The sequence below is a fragment of the Anomaloglossus baeobatrachus genome, chromosome 7, assembly GCF_048569485.1.
Source record: "Anomaloglossus baeobatrachus isolate aAnoBae1 chromosome 7, aAnoBae1.hap1, whole genome shotgun sequence".
NCBI classification, from domain to species: domain Eukaryota; kingdom Metazoa; phylum Chordata; class Amphibia; order Anura; family Aromobatidae; genus Anomaloglossus; species Anomaloglossus baeobatrachus.
Window position 1 is genome coordinate 226,924,893 of NC_134359.1, and position 16,332 is coordinate 226,941,224.

Sequence of the window (16,332 nt, forward strand, 5' to 3'; positions counted from 1 at the left end):
CGAGCGACAAACCCTTTTCCAGTCCAGATTGAAGGAAGGACAGAAAAGTGGGCAAGGCAAAAGGCCAGGGAGAAAAACCCTGAGCAGAGCACCACAACAGGAAAATTTTCCACGTCCTGTGGTAGATCTTGGCGGATGTTGGTTTCCTAGCCTGTCTCATAGTGGCAATGACGTCTTGAGATAACCCTGAAGACGCTAGGATCCAGGACTCAATGGCCACACAGTCAGGTTGAGGGCCGCAGAATTCAGATGGAAAAACGGCCCTTGAGATAGCAAGTCTGGTCGGTCTGGTAGTGCCCACGGTTGGCCGACCGTGAGATGCCACAGATCCGGGTACCACGACCGCCTCGGCCAGTCTGGAGCGACGAGGATGACGCGGCGGCAGTCGGCCCTGATCTTGCGTAACACTCTGGGCAACAGTGCCAGCGGAGGAAACACATAAGGGAGCTGAAACTGCGACCAATCCTGAACTAAGGCGTCTGCCGCCAGAGCTCTGGGATCTTGAGACCGTGCCATGAACACCGGTACCTTGTTGTTGTGCCGGGACGCCATGAGGTCGACGTCCGGCACCCCCCAGCGGCAACAGATCTCCTGAAACACGTCCGGGTGAAGGGACCATTCCCCTGCGTCCATGCCCTGGCGACTGAGATAATCTGCTTCCCAGTTTTCCACGCCTGGAATGTGAACTGCAGAGATGGTGGAGGCCGTGGCTTCCACCCACATCAAAATCCGCCGGACTTCCTGGAAGGCTTGCCGACTGCGTGTGCCGCCTTGGTGATTGATGTATGCCACCGCTGTGGAATTGTCCGACTGAATTCTGATCTGCTTGCCTTCCAGCCACTGCTGGAACGCCTTCAGGGCAAGATACACTGCCCGTATTTCCAGCACATTGATCTGAAGCGAGGACTCTTGCTGGGTCCACGTACCCTGAGCCCTGTGGTGGAGAAAAACCGCTCCCCACCCTGACAGACTCGCGTCCGTCGTGACCACCTCCCAGGATGGGGGTAGGAAGGATTTCCCCTTCGATAATGAAGTGGGAAGAAGCCACCACCGAAGGGAAGCTTTGGTCGCCTGAGAGAGGGAGACGTTCCTGTCGAGGGACGTCGGCTTCCTGTCCCATTTGCGTAGGATGTCCCATTGAAGTGGACGCAGGTGAAACTGCGCGAACGGAACTGCCTCCATTGCTGCCACCATCTTCCCCAGGAAGTGCATGAGGCGCCTCAAGGGGTGTGACTGGCCTTGAAGGAGAGATTGTACCCCTGTCTATAGTGACCGCTGCTTGATCAGTGGAAGCTTCACTATCGCTGAGAGGGTATGAAACTCCATGCCAAGATATGTCAGCGATTGGGCCGGTGTCAGATTTGACTTTGGAAAATTGATGATCTACCCGAAACTACAGTAGCCATCACCTTGGTGAAAACCCGTGGGGCTGTTGCTAGGCCGAACGGCAGTGCCACGAACTGCAGGTGTTCGTTTTCTATGGCGAAGCGCAAGAAGCGCTGGTGCTCTGGAGCAATCGGTACGTGGAGATATGCATCCTTGATATCGATCGATGCAAGGAAATCTCCTTGGGACATTGAGGCGATGACGGAGCGGAGGGATTCCATCCGGAACCGCCTGGTCTTTACGTGTTTGTTGAGAAGTTTCAGGTCCAGGACAGGACGGAAAGACCCGTCCTTCTTTGGGACCACAAACAAGTTGGAGTAAAAACCGTGACCCTGTTGCTGAATAGGAACAGGGACCACCACTCCTTCTTAAGAATCGAGTCGGGGGACGAGAGGTGAACTCTATCTTGTAACCGCGAGACAGAATGTCTCTCACCCAACGGTCTTTTACCCGTGGCAGCCAGTGTCGCAAAAGCGGGAGAGCCTGCCACCGACCGAAGATGCGGAGTGGGGAGGCCGAAAGTCATGAGGAAGCCGCTTTGGTAGCGGCACCTCCGGTGGCCTTTTTAGGACGTGACTTAGACCGCCATGCATCAGAGTTCCTTTGATCTTTCTGAGGCCTTGTGGACGAGGAGAATTGAGACCTGCCCGCGCCCCGAAAGGACCGAAAACTCGACTGCCCCCTCCTCTGTTGGGGTATTTTCGGTTTGGGCTGGGGTAAGGATGTATCCTTTGCCTTGGATTGTTTGATGATTTCATCCAAACGCTCGCCAAACAATCGGTTGGCAGAAATTGGCAAACTGGTTAAGCGCTTTTTGGAAACAGAATCTGCCTTCCATTCCCGTAGCCACAAGGCCCTGCGGAGTACCACCGAATTGGCGGCTGCAACCGCCGTACGGCTCGCAGAGTCCAGAACAGCATTAATAGCGTAAGACGCAAATGCCGAAGTCTGTGTGGTTATGGACGCCACCTGTGGCGCGGACGTGCGTGTGGCTGCGTCGATTTGCGCTTGACCTGCTGAGATAGCTTGCAGCGCCCATACGGCTGCGAATGCTGGGGCAAAAGAAGCGCCGATAGCTTCATAGATGGATTTCAACCAGAGCTCCATCTGCCTGTCAGTGGCATCTTTGAGTGAAGCCCCGTCTTCCACTGCAAGTATGGATCTAGCTGCCAGTCTGGAGATTGGAGGATCCACTTTGGGACACTGAGCCCAACTTTTGACCACGTCAGGGGGAAAGGGATAACGTGTATCCTTAAGGCGCTTAGAAAAACGCTTATCTGGACAAGCATGGTGATTCTGGACTGCCTCTCTGAAATCAGAGTGGTCCAGAAACATACTCGGTGTACGCTTGGGAAACCTGAAACGGAATTTCTCCTGCTGTGAAGCCGACTCCTCCACCGGAGGAGCCGAGGGAGAAATATCCAACATACGATTGATGGACGCAATAAGGTCGTTCACTATGGCGTCCCCGTCCGGAGTATCAAGATTGAGAGCGGCCTCAGGATCAGAATCCTGATCAGCTGTGTCCGCATAATCAACTAGAGATTCCCCCCGCTGAGACCCTGAACAATATGAGGATGTCAAGGGAATTGTCAAGCGAGCTCGCTTAGTCGGTCTGGGGCTGGGGTCTGTGTCAGAACCCTCAGCCTGGGATCCATGAGACACCCCAGGAGGACATTGTTGGTCCAACTGAGGTGGGCCAGGGGACAAAGATTCAACAGAGTCCCTGTGCTGAGATACCGGCCTGGACTGCAAGGCTTCTAGTATCTTAGCCATAGTCTCAGAGAGTTTTGCAAACTCTGTCCCCGTCACCTGAACAGTGTCAGCAGGTGGCTCCCCCTGGGCCCCCCTTAGCAGAGGCTCTAGCTGAGTAAGTGCCACAGGGGCCGAACAGTGCACACAATGAGGGTCAGTGGAACCTGCCGGTAGCGGGGTCATACATGCGGCGCAGGCAGCATAATAAGCCTGTGTTTTGGCACCCCTGCCTTTCGTGGGCGCCATGCTATTATCTTCCCTGAGCAACACAATAGGGTATATAGCCAGAAATCAACTGTGCACCATACAGTGTAAAATATGTATACCATAAACATATAATGTTACACTACTGCACAATGGGGCTAGCACCACAGGTGCTGCTTACCACCCGCTTAAAGCGGTTGTGAGGCCACCAGAGTCCCTGCCTGAGTCTCCCAGACTTTGTCCCCCTCTGTAGCGTCCAAGGAGCTGACAGGAATGGCTGCCGGCGTCCTGAGGAGAGGTGGGAGCCGTGGGCGTGGCTCAGAAAGAGCGGGAGCTGGTGCCTGCACTGTGCACAGTGAGGGGAGTGGAGTATGCAAAGCATGCTCCAGCCCTCAGTGCTGCTCGTTCTGTGCAGCGTCCCGCCCTTCCCCTGCCTGTCAGGGCTGTGGGCGGGAGGAAAGGAAACTAGGCCGCAAAAAGCCGGGGACTCTAGTAATAAACGCGGCCGCCGTAAAAGCGCGGCCGGCGCGAAAGTCCCCGGCGCACTACAAGTCCCAGCCGCGCCGCAGTGTTTCCCTGGCAGCGGCGGTTAGTGCGGCAGTCCCTATACATAAACACACTCAGCAGCGCTGAGTGTGTAATGGCACATATTAACCCGGTCAGCGCCGCGGTCCCCGGTGCACTAGCACACCCAGCAATGCTGGAGTGTTGCTGTGCGCGGTCCCCACGGGGACACAGAGTACCTCCAAGTAGCAGGGCCATGTCCCTGAACGATACCCGGCTCCTATCCAGCAGTCTCCCAGGAGTTGTGGATGAAGCACGGTCTCAGTGCCTGGAGACCGATAGGATCCCACTTCACCAGAGCCCTGAGGGGGATGGGGAAGGAAAGCAGCATGTGGGCTCCAGCCTCCGTACCCGCAATGGATACCTCAACCTTAACTACACCGCCGACAAGAGTGGGGTGAGAAGGGAGCATGCTGGGGGCCCTATATGGGCCCACTTTTCTTCCATCCGATATAGTCAGCAGCTGCTGCTGACCAATCTGTGGAGCTGTGCGTGCGTGTCTGACCTCCTTCGCACAAAGCAAAAAACTGAGGAGCCCGTGGGAGCACGGGGGGTGTATAGGCAGAAGGGGAGGGGCTTAACACTTTTAAGTGTAATACTTTGTGCGGCCTCCGGAGGCATAGCCTATACACCCAATTGTCTGGGTCTCCCAATGGAGCGACAAAGAAAAGCCCACAACCAGAGGTTGAGGCTTACCAGACCGCTCTCTGTGTGCCCTCCGGATTCCACAGCTCAGACCCCCAGTGAAGCGTCAGCCTTTCCCAAAAGCAGCAGCTGTAGCATCCAGCGCCGATCAGTGTAAGAACGCTGAGAAAATGGCGCTGGAAGGAGGAGGGGGGCGGGGAGAAGCCCAAGAGCGGGAAACCGGAGGGCCAAGGAGAGATACAGGGGAGGGAACATCTCCACAGAAAGGAGTGTCCTCCCCTCTGCTGGCCGGCCGGTGGGCGGCGCCACGCTATGCATCTGCATGAATGACATGCAGGGAAGCCGAAACCGAAACTAGGCCCAAACTGAAGCCGGGGCCTAGATTTCTAACATGCGGCCGACGAGCAGGCACCCCCGGCGCGGTTCTCCGGAAAAACACCGAGATCCGGCCGGAATTACAGTAAAAGACAACAAACATACTCTCCCCTCAATAAAAGTACCCGGGACCCCTGAAAAACGTCTCAATACTTAGCTTTTGAGACGCAGGGCCATGTCCCTGAGGGAAGGTCAAATGCTCCGTCCAGCAGGAACCTGACAGGGCTGCAGATGGAGACCGGTCTCCTGCACAGCAGAGAGGACCGTGATGGCTCCCACTTCAAACCAGAGCCTGAAAAGGATGTTGAAGGAGCGCGGCATGTGAAGGCTCCAGCCTTGCAAAGTCAACCTTAACAGCACCGCCGACACAGTGGGGTGTGAAGGGACATGCCGGGAGTCCAGATTGGACCCGCTTTTCTTCCATATCTTTAAAACAAAATCTTAAAAATGAAAAAAATCAGAGAATGCATGTGTGTGTGTGACCTCCTGAAACACAAAGCATTGAACTGGTTAGATTGTCATCCAGGGGGTGTATATAGCCCGGAGGGAGGAGCTACACGTTTTGAGTGTAGTACTTTGTGTGTCCTCCGGAGGCAGAAGCTATACACCCCATGGTCTGGGTCTCCCATAAGGAACGATGAAGAAATAAACTGAAGCTTCTATTAAACTGAGGGGAGCATATACATCTTTTCAAAGTAATCCCACTGCAAGCAAAATGGAAAAATGGCTCAAAGAACAAAGCTTTCAACCCCTCTCTCCCCCCAAGCGATTTTCCATTTTCACTTCTTCCAAGAGTCATAACGTTTTTATTTTTCCATCAATATAGTCATACGAGGGCTTGTTTTTTTTTTTTCGGGACAAGTTGTACTTTTGAATGACATCATTCATTTTGCCCCATACTGTACTGGAAAACAGGGAAAAAAAATCCCAAAAGTGGTGAAATTCCAAACATAAAGTGCAATTCCATGATTGTTTTTCAAGTTTTTTTTTTTTATTTACTGTGTTCACCATATGGTAAAACTGACCTGGCTCTCACGGCCGTCTCTCTGCAGTATGAGAGTAGTGACAGGCTCAGGGCTAGTCTTTCATTGCTTTATATTAAATGTAGCTTCCTTTCCTTTGGCAAGCAAAGGGTTACTGTCAGGTTATTCTTATTAACCTCTCCTCAGGTGCTTCTGGTTTGGTACCACCCCTAGTCCCTATATATATCCTCTTCTAACAGTAGAGGTCGTCGTTTATTCTGATTCCCTTTGGATGCTAGGCCATGAGGTGGAAGGAGCTGGTGGAGCCCTTATCGCAAGTAACTGTGTAGGCTGCAGTCCTGGTTCTGACTGCAGCCGTGAGTTGGACCTTATCATTTGTTGTTATCCCCTGTTTGTCTTTCCTTTCCCTGGTGTTGTATTAGTGCAGCAGTGAGGCTAGTGTTCTTCACCTACCACCTCACTAGCCAGGGTTGTTACAAGGTCTGCCAGGGTATCAGGTATCCTGTACAGTGATCGATGCGGAACCTGTATAGGGACTGGCTAGGCGTGCAGGCTACAGCTGCAGGCGAGAGCAGGAGGTGTCCCATCTTCCTCCTTACTACACAAGCGCTAGAGTCCAGCATTGTTATTGTGTAACCGGTGTACCCCTTGTTTTGTTGTGTGGTTGCGCCGTATGTCAACTTCCCTTAGTCACTCCATGACACTGGCAATATGATTCACCAAGTCAGCACGAGTACAAGATACCAACCATGTCCCATGTCTAGTATTACTTTTATCCAAGTGGTGAAAAAAAAAGCAAGAACTAGATATTTATAGTATATTCTATTAACATAAAATGCATATATCTGGTAGAAAACCCATTACAAGTTGTATTAGTGCTCAAAAGTGTAATCCAAACGTGCAATATTTTTATTCATAATTTTTTAACATGATTATGATTATTCATAGAGGCAACATAAATTAGGTTTAACGGTTCCTTTCAACTGAATATTTAGCACAGCACTACAACAATTCATTACGCCACGGCAAGATTCTACAAAGTGATTATTACTTCTATCGGGGCCTATATTCTGTGTCTTAAGTTCCACCATTACCTCCGGTGTTATGGACGACCCAGTAAAGACCAGCCTGAAGAACAGATTGGACAATTTAATTCTCATGTGTTTTTACTTTCCACTTACATTCCACAGTAAATGTTAAAATGAAGAAATAATTGGAAATGATCCTCAGGAATCTGAAGACATTAACAGCAATGTGGTTTTCTGTGACTATTATAAAAGCATCAAATGGGCAAATGCATCCAAAAAGGAAATGTAGAACTAATATCACTCTTAAATGTCATGAAAAAATAATGCAGAGGAGTAAAGAAAGTAATGAGTGATGTCAGTCTCCATAATCAAACTCGTTGAGGGAAACAGCCGCACAATGGAAATCTGAAAAAAATACTACATAGAACATCAATCTAAAGTATGTATATTAATTCCCATTGAGCTCACCATGTTTAGTCCATTGGATGATTGCACAGAATCGAGGATGCGGTCCAATTCATCACCAATAATTTCATCCCGCAAAATTGGGAGAGGAAATAAAGCAGATGTATCATTACTAATAAGAGCTGATGGAAACAATCCAGCCTCAGAAACGGGAGGAGGCAAACTAGGGGAGACTGGCGGGACTGGAACTGGAGATGCTTCTCTTAATGGTTCGTTGCTAAGACTCAGTGAAGAGAAAGACACGAGAGGAGATTCAGGACCATCAACTTCGGGCAAATCTGAAATACAACATATACATAATACAGAATTTTCTAATGCTTTCACAATAAAATTAAAAACGTATTTGTTTGTACAAAAGGAACGTATGTTAGCCAGACTAAGGGGTACTTTGCACACTACGACATCGCAAGCCGATGGTAGCGATGCTGAGCACGATAGTCCCCACCCCCGTTGCAGCAGCGATATCTTGTGATAGCTGCCGTAGCGAACATTATCGCTACGGCAGCTTCACATGCACTCTCCTGCCCTGCGACGTCGCTCTGGCCGGCGACCCGCCTCCTTCCTAAGCTTCCAATAGAAGTGGAGGGGCGGAGATGAGCGGGACATAAACATCCCGCCCACCTCCTTCCTTCCTCATTGCCGGCGTGAGCCACGGTGACGCAGGTAGTTGATGTTCCTCGCTCCTGCGGCTTCTCACACAGCGATGTGTGCTGCCGCAGGAACGAGGAACAACATTGTACAGTCGCTGCAGCTACATTATAGAAATGTCGGACACTACAATGATGATACGATTATGACGCTTTTGCGCTCGTTAATTGTATCATAAAGGATTTACACACTACGATATCGACAGCGACGCCGAATGTGCGTCACTTTCGATTTGACCCCACCGACATCGCAGCTGCGATGTCGTAGTGTGCAAAGTACCCCTTAGACAAGACAATTTCCATGACAAGGCATTTTGTTCTGCCTTCACTGAAAGGCAATCAGTAGGATCAATCCCCCTCCCCACCCAAGTCATCTATATGGGCATATAGTCATAGGAAGTGGAATATAATTATAAAATGACACCATAATATCTGCAGTTCAATGTCTTATTCCAGAGAAATCCATGTTTTTCTTATATGTGCAAGACGACTTCCAGGCTATGGGCCAGACACTTATCAGCATGGAAATCTACCTCAGGGTAATTATTTTTAATAAAGGGAGGCTTTACCAGTGTGAAAAATGTAGCCAACATAAAATAGTAGGACTGAACGCTGTCTCCTACAAACACATTTGCTGCAGCTCTGCTGTATTACAAAAATATGGCAACACTGGCTGCCGGTCAGCTGAAGCGGAGAGGAACCTGCAGGAGTGGCTGTATATACTGAAAAATTCCATAAAAAGTACCTAAGCCAGGCAATGCTTAGTATCCACATCATCTTGGGATATCTACACCCTATTCAGGCCTCCTGATGATTGTGAAGCACAGGAGAAATGCGTTGAGGCCGTTTTTTGGAGGATAACATGTAAAAAGAAAGTTTTCTTTTTCTTTTACTAGTTTTTGTACATGTTTGACCTGTATTTAATGTCTATGACCCTCATTTGGGGACTCCATTTATTTGAATGGATTTTTCATACTAGAGCCATTGTGACTTAGTACGGTATGTGGTATGTGATTGAAATCAAGACACCCACCCATCCGAACTGCAATCACCTTGCATGAACGAGACTTCAATTTAGAGGAGAAATGGCGAGAACTTTGGGTCAGTGTAGTAGACGGTGAGCTCCAAACATTCCCTAACTTACAAAACCCTCCACCAGGCTTCAATCGACCAAGGAAAACATGGGTTACTCTAAATCGTATCAGAACATACTCTGGCGACTCTGCAGATCTTATGTATAAGTGGGGAAAATTTGACTCCTACCTGTGACTGTGGAGCAGTCCGTCAAACTATCCAGCACATTGTTGAGGAGTGCCCCCTTACCCTGGTGACAATAATGATTTCTATACTGTAAATGATAATGCTATTGCCTACATAGAAAATCTGATTTTTATCCTTTTGGTATTTTTCAATCATTGTCTATTGCCTGGTGTTTATTTTTATATCATGGCAAGATATACGTTCATACGATTAAATAAACGGTATGTGGTAGTGGATACATTAATTGTTATTTTGGGAGCTTGGTTATTTAACCTAATTTTGGTCAAACTGGTGGTTTGTGGATAATTTGGTAACAGCAGGTATTCTCATAGGGTTCCAAGGGTGAGTAGACGGTGCGCGGGGGCGCTATTTGCCGCATTTTAGGGTGCCAACCTCTGCGGCAAAGTAGGGTCAGTTCTTAGGGCCCTGCAGATTTTGATCACATTCTAGAGCTACCTTTTTCACCTACTCCCCATAGTAAGCATTGCCTGGCTTAGGTACTTTTTATTGAGTTTTTCACTAGATACATACACTTAGCGTTTTTAATGTATATCCAATAAACTAACATTTTAGGAATTGTTTTGTTTGTAGAGCTCTGCAGTTCATCCAGAGTGATCATGGGCCTCTTGGCTGCATCTCTGATCAGTCTTCTCCTTGTTTGACATGAAATTTTCGAGGGACGGCCCGGTCTTGGTAGATTTGCAGTGGTATGATACTCCTTCCATTGCAATAGGATCGCTTGCACAGTGCTTCTTGGGATGTTTAAAGTATTGGAAATATTTTTGTAACCAAATCCAGCTTTAAACTTCTCCACAACAGTATCACGGACCTGCCTGTTGTGTTCCTTGGTCTTCATGATGCTCTCTGTGCTTTATACAGAGCACAGAGTATCACAGAGCAGGTGCATTTATACGGAGACTTGATTACACACAGGTAGCTTATATTTATCATCATCATCAGTCATTTAGGACAACATTGGATCATTCAGAGATCCTCAATGAACTTCTGGAGAGAGTTTGCTGCACTGAAAGTAAAGGGGACGATAGCTTTTCAGTTTTTTATTTTTTTAAAAAGTTGAAAATAAGCAATAAATTTTGTTCAACTTCACAATTGTGTCCCACTTGTTGCTAATTCTTCACCATAACATTAACATTTTTATCTTTATGTTTGAAGCCTGAAATGTCAGAAAAGGTTGAAAAGATCAAGGGGACCAAATACTTTCACAAGGCACTGTATGTCCTACATACCCATATAGACAGCATAAAAGGGTTGATCCTAGTGACAGATTCCCTTTAATAGCTATAAAGGAATGTAGCATGGCTTAGACGGGAAGCAGTACTATTTGTGTTTTGGAGTCCAAATATGGATTAAATAGATTGCAACATTATATTGCATTTTCAGAGCCCTCTGAGTATCTTGACCCACATGTGCATCACAAAAATGTTATAACAGTGGGTCGTGAAGACTGAAAGTTACGATTTTTCACTAAAATGTTGCTTTATTCCCAAATGTTTTATTTTCACAATGGGGTAATAGGAAAGAAATGGACCCACTATTTTTTTAAACACTTTCTCTGGAAAGTAGTAAAACTACATGTGCACAAATCCATTATTTGGGAAGACATGGGGGATCAGAACAGATAAAAGAGTTACTGGAGTTTTGACGGACAATTTTGTCTGGAATAGATTGTGGACAACATGTCACATTTGCAGAGCTCTCATGGTGCTAAAACGACAGAGACCCAAAAAGTGACCCAATTATTTTAAACTATATCTCATAAGAAATTCACCAAGTAGAGTACCTAGCATACTGAATCCACAGGTGCGTCACAAAGTTTTAAAATGCTGAGAAGTGGAAATGAAAAATTATTTTTTTTCCCATTCAAATCATAGAATGGTAGAGTTGGAAGTATAGGTTTTCCTAAATCATCCCATCATTATGCTTATCCAACTTCTGCTTGAAGATTTCCATTGATGGAGAGCTCACCACCTCCCGTGGTAGCCTGTTCTACTCTAACTGCCCTCACTGTCAGAAAGTTTTTCCTAATGTCTAATCTGAATCTCCTTCCTCTTCGTTTCATCCCATTGCTTCTTGTACTTTCTTGTGCTAATGAGAATAGGGTAATTCCCTCTGCACTGTGACTACCTTCCAGATATTTGTAGACTGTTATTAAGTCTCCTCTCAGCCTTCTCTTTTGCAAACTAAAACATTCCTAGTTCTTTTAGCCGTTCTTCATATGACATGGTTTGCAGATCTTCTACCATCTTGGTTGCTCTTCTCTGGACTTGCTGCAATATGTCGATGTCTTTCTTGAATTGGGGCACCCAGAACTGTACACAGTATTTCAGGTAGGGTCTGACCAGGGCAGAGTATAGGGGAATAATTACCTCTTGATCTAGATGCAATGCTTGTCTTGATTCATCCCAGAATTTTGTTGGCCTTTTTATCTGCAGCTCAGCATTATTGGCTCATGTTGAATCTGGGATCTGCTATTATGCCCAAGTTCTTTTCCCCGGTCCTATCACCTAGTTCTATTCCTCCCATAATATATATGCGTTTTACATTTCTTTTACCCAGATGTAAGACTTTGCATTTGTCCCTGTTAAACACCTTTCTGTTCTCCTCAGCCCATTGTTCAAGTGTGTCTAGAGCCTTCTGAATACGTTCTCTTTCCTCTCTAGTGTTGGCTACTCCTCATATCATCTCCGAATTTTGGGAGTTTCCTAATAATTCCATTGTCCAGATCATTTATAAATATATTAAAAACAGCACTGGCCCCAGGACAGAGCCTTGCGGCACCCCGCTTCTGCCTTTCCTCCAGGTCGGTTTACAGCCATTTAGTATTACTTGTTGTGCCTGATCATTAAAGCCAGTTGTGAAGCCATCTAACTGATTTTTTGTCGATTCCGTACTTGATAATTTTTTCAGTGAGGAGGTTATGTGATACTTTATCGAATGTCTTACTGAAGTCAAGGTATTCTACAGGAGGTATCTCAAATTAGAATATCAAAAAAGTTAATTTATTTCAATAATTCAATACAAAAAAGGAAACATTATATAGAGGCATTACACACAGAGTGATCTATTTCAAGTGTTTATTTCTATTAAGGTTGAGGAATATGGCTTACAGCCAATGAAAACCCAAAAGTCATTAGCTCAGAAAATTAGAATATTATATAAAACCAACTAAAGAAGGGAATTTTGTTTACTTACCGTAAATTCCTTTTCTTCTAGCTCCAATTGGGAGACCCAGACAATTGGGTGTATAGGCTATGCCTCCGGAGGCCGCACAAAGTATTACACTTAAAAGTGTTAAGCCCCTCCCCTTCTGCCTATACACCCCCCGTGATCCCACGGGCTCCTCAGTTTTGGTGCAAAAGCAAGAAGGAGGAAAAAGAATTATAAACTGGTTTAAAGTAACTTCAATCCGAAGGAATATCGGAGAACTGAAACCATTCAACATGAATAACATGTGTACACAAAAAAACAGGGGCGGGTGCTGGGTCTCCCAATTGGAGCTAGAAGAAAAGGAATTTACGGTAAGTAAACAAAATTCCCTTCTTCTTTGTCGCTCCATTGGGAGACCCAGACAATTGGGACGTCCAAAAGCAGTCCCTGGGTGGGTAAAATAATACCTCGTAAGAGAGCTGTAAAACGGCCTCTTCCTACAGGTGGGCAACCGCCGCCTGAAGGACTCGTCTACCTAGGCTGGCATCCGCCGAAGCATAGGTATGCACCTGATAGTGTTTCGTGAAAGTGTGCAGGCTCGACCAGGTAGCCGCCTGACACACCTGCTGAGCCGTAGCCTGATGCCTCAAAGCCCAGGACGCGCCCACGGCTCTGGTAGAATGGGCCTTCAGCCCTGAGGGAACCGGAAGCCCAGCCGAACGGTAAGCTTCGAGAATTGGCTCCTTGATCCACCGAGCCAGGGTTGATTTGGAAGCCTGTGACCCTTTACGCTGGCCAGCGACAAGGACAAAGAGTGCATCCGAGCGGCGCAGGGGCGCCGTACGAGAAATGTAGAGTCTGAGTGCTCTCACCAGATCTAACAAGTGCAAATCCTTTTCACATTGGTGAACTGGATGAGGACAAAAAGAAGGTAAGGAGATATCCTGATTGAGATGAAAGGGGGATACCACCTTAGGGAGAAATTCCGGAACCGGACGCAGAACCACCTTGTCCTGGTGAAACACCAGGAAAGGGGCTTTGCATGACAGCGCTGCTAGCTCAGACACTCTCCGAAGTGAAGTGACTGCTACTAGAAAAACCACTTTCTGCGAAAGGCGTGAGAGAGAAATATCCCTCATTGGCTCGAATGGTGGTTTCTGAAGAACCATCAGCACCCTGTTCAGATCCCAGGGTTCTAACGGCCGCTTGTAAGGAGGAACGATGTGACAAACCCCCTGCAGGAACGTGCGTACCTGTGGAAGTCTGGCTAGGCGCTTCTGGAAAAACACAGAGAGCGCTGAGACTTGTCCCTTAAGGGAGCCGAGCGACAAACCCTTTTCCAGTCCAGATTGAAGGAAGGACAGAAAAGTGGGCAAGGCAAAAGGCCAGGGAGAAAAACCCTGAGCAGAGCACCACGACAGGAAAATTTTCCACGTCCTGTGGTAGATCTTGGCGGACGTTGGTTTCCTAGCCTGTCTCATAGTGGCAATGACGTCTTGAGATAACCCTGAAGACGCTAGGATCCAGGACTCAATGGCCACACAGTCAGGTTGAGGGCCGCAGAATTCAGATGGAAAAACGGCCCTTGAGATAGCAAGTCTGGTCGGTCTGGTAGTGCCCACGGTTGGCCGACCGTGAGATGCCACAGATCCGGGTACCACGACCGCCTCGGCCAGTCTGGAGCGACGAGGATGACGCGGCGGCAGTCGGCCCTGATCTTGCGTAACACTCTGGGCAACAGTGCCAGCGGAGGAAACACATAAGGGAGCTGAAACTGCGACCAATCCTGAACTAAGGCGTCTGCCGCCAGAGCTCTGGGATCTTGAGACCGTGCCATGAACACCGGTACCTTGTTGTTGTGCCGGGACGCCATTAGGTCGACGTCCGGCACCCCCCAGCGGCAACAGATCTCCTGAAACACGTCCGGGTGAAGGGACCATTCCCCTGCGTCCATGCCCTGGCGACTGAGATAATCTGCTTCCCAGTTTTCCACGCCTGGAATGTGAACTGCAGAGATGGTGGAGGCCGTGGCTTCCACCCACATCAAAATCCGAAGGACTTCCTGGAAGGCTTGCCGACTGCGTGTGCCGCCTTGGTGGTTGATGTATGCCACCGCTGTGGCATTGTCCGACTGAATTCGGATCTGCTTGCCTTCCAGCCACTGCTGGAACGCTTTCAGGGCAAGATACACTGCCCGTATTTCCAGAACATTGATCTGAAGCGAGGACTCTTGCTGGGTCCACGTACCCTGAGCCCTGTGGTGGAGAAAAACCGCTCCCCACCCTGACAGACTCGCGTCCGTCGTGACCACCTCCCAGGATGGGGGTAGGAAGGATTTCCCCTTCGATAATGAAGTGGGAAGAAGCCACCACCGAAGGGAAGCTTTGGTCGCCTGAGAGAGGGAGACGTTCCTGTCGAGGGACGTCGGCTTCCTGTCCCATTTGCGTAGGATGTCCCATTGAAGAGGGCGCAGGTGAAACTGCGCGAAAGGAATTGCCTCCATTGCTGCCACCATCATCCCCAGGAAGTGCATGAGGCGCCTCAAGGTGTGTGACTGACCTTGAAGGAGAGATTGTACCCCTGTCTGTAGTGACCGCTGCTTGATCAGCGGAAGCTTCACTATCGCTGAGAGGGTATGAAACTCCATGCCAAGGTATGTCAGCGATTGGGCCGGTGTCAGATTTGACTTTGGAAAATTGATGATCCACCCGAAACTCTGGAGAGTCTCCAGGGTAGCGTCGAGGCTGTGTTGGCATGCCTCTAGAGAGGGTGCCTTGATCAACAGATCGTCCAAGTACGGGATCACCGAGTGACCCTGAGAGTGGAGGACCGCTACTACAGTAGCCATAACCTTGGTGAAAACCCGTGGGGCCGTTGCCAGGCCGAACGGCAGTGCCACGAACTGCAGGTGTTCGTTTTCTATGGCGAAGCGCAAGAAGCGCTGGTGCTCTGGAGCAATCGGTACGTGGAGATAAGCATCTTTGATATCGATCGATGCAAGGAAATCTCCCTGGGACATTGAGGCGATGACGGAGCGGAGGGATTCCATCCGGAACCGCCTGGTCTTTACGTGTTTGTTGAGAAGTTTCAGGTCCAGGACAGGTCTGAAAGACCCGTCCTTCTTTGGGACCACAAACAAGTTGGAGTAAAAACCGCGGCCCTGTTGCTGAAGAGGAACAGGGACCACCACTCCTTCTGCCTTCAGAGTGCCCAGCGCCTGCAGTAGAGCCTCGGCTCGCTCGGGAGGCGGGGATGACCTGAAGAATCGAGTCGGGGGACGAGAGGTGAACTCTATCTTGTAACCGTGAGACAGAATGTCTCTCACCCAACGGTCTTTTACCCGTGGCAGCCAGGTGTCGCAAAAGCGGGAGAGCCTGCCACCGACCGAGGATGCGGAGTGAGGAGGCCGAAAGTCATGAGGAAGCCGCTTTGGTAGCGGCACCTCCGGTGGTCTTTTTAGGACGTGACTTAGACCGCCATGCATCAGAGTTCCTTTGATCGTTCTGAGGCCTTTTGGACGAGGAGAATTGGGACCTGCCCGCGCCCCGAAAGGACCGAAACCTCGACTGCCCCTTCCTCTGTTGGGGTATGTTCGGTTTGGGCTGGGGTAAGGATGTATCCTTTCCCTTGGCTTGTTTGATGATTTCATCCAAACGCTCGCCAGAAATTGGCAAACTGGTTAAGCGCTTTTTGGAAACAGAATCTGCCTTCCATTCCCGTAGCCACAAGGCCCTGCGGAGTACCACCGAATTGGCGGCTGCAACCGCCGTACGGCTCGCAGAGTCCAGGACAGCATTAATAGCGTAAGACGCAAATGCCGAAGTCTGTGTGGTTATGGACGCCACCTGTGGC

At 48.7% G+C, this 16,332-nt stretch overlaps 1 protein-coding gene across 1 annotated transcript in view; it reads right to left on the reverse strand.

Annotated features, from left to right (window-relative positions):
• ZC3H7A (zinc finger CCCH-type containing 7A) overlaps window positions 1-16,332 on the reverse strand; it is a 188,786-nt gene that overhangs the window by 85,538 nt on the left and 86,916 nt on the right. Inside the window, exon 9 of the mRNA XM_075317930.1 lies at window positions 7,409-7,683. Coding sequence (XP_075174045.1) covers window positions 7,409-7,683 — 275 coding nt within the window. The remainder of the gene's footprint in view (window positions 1-7,408; window positions 7,684-16,332) is intronic.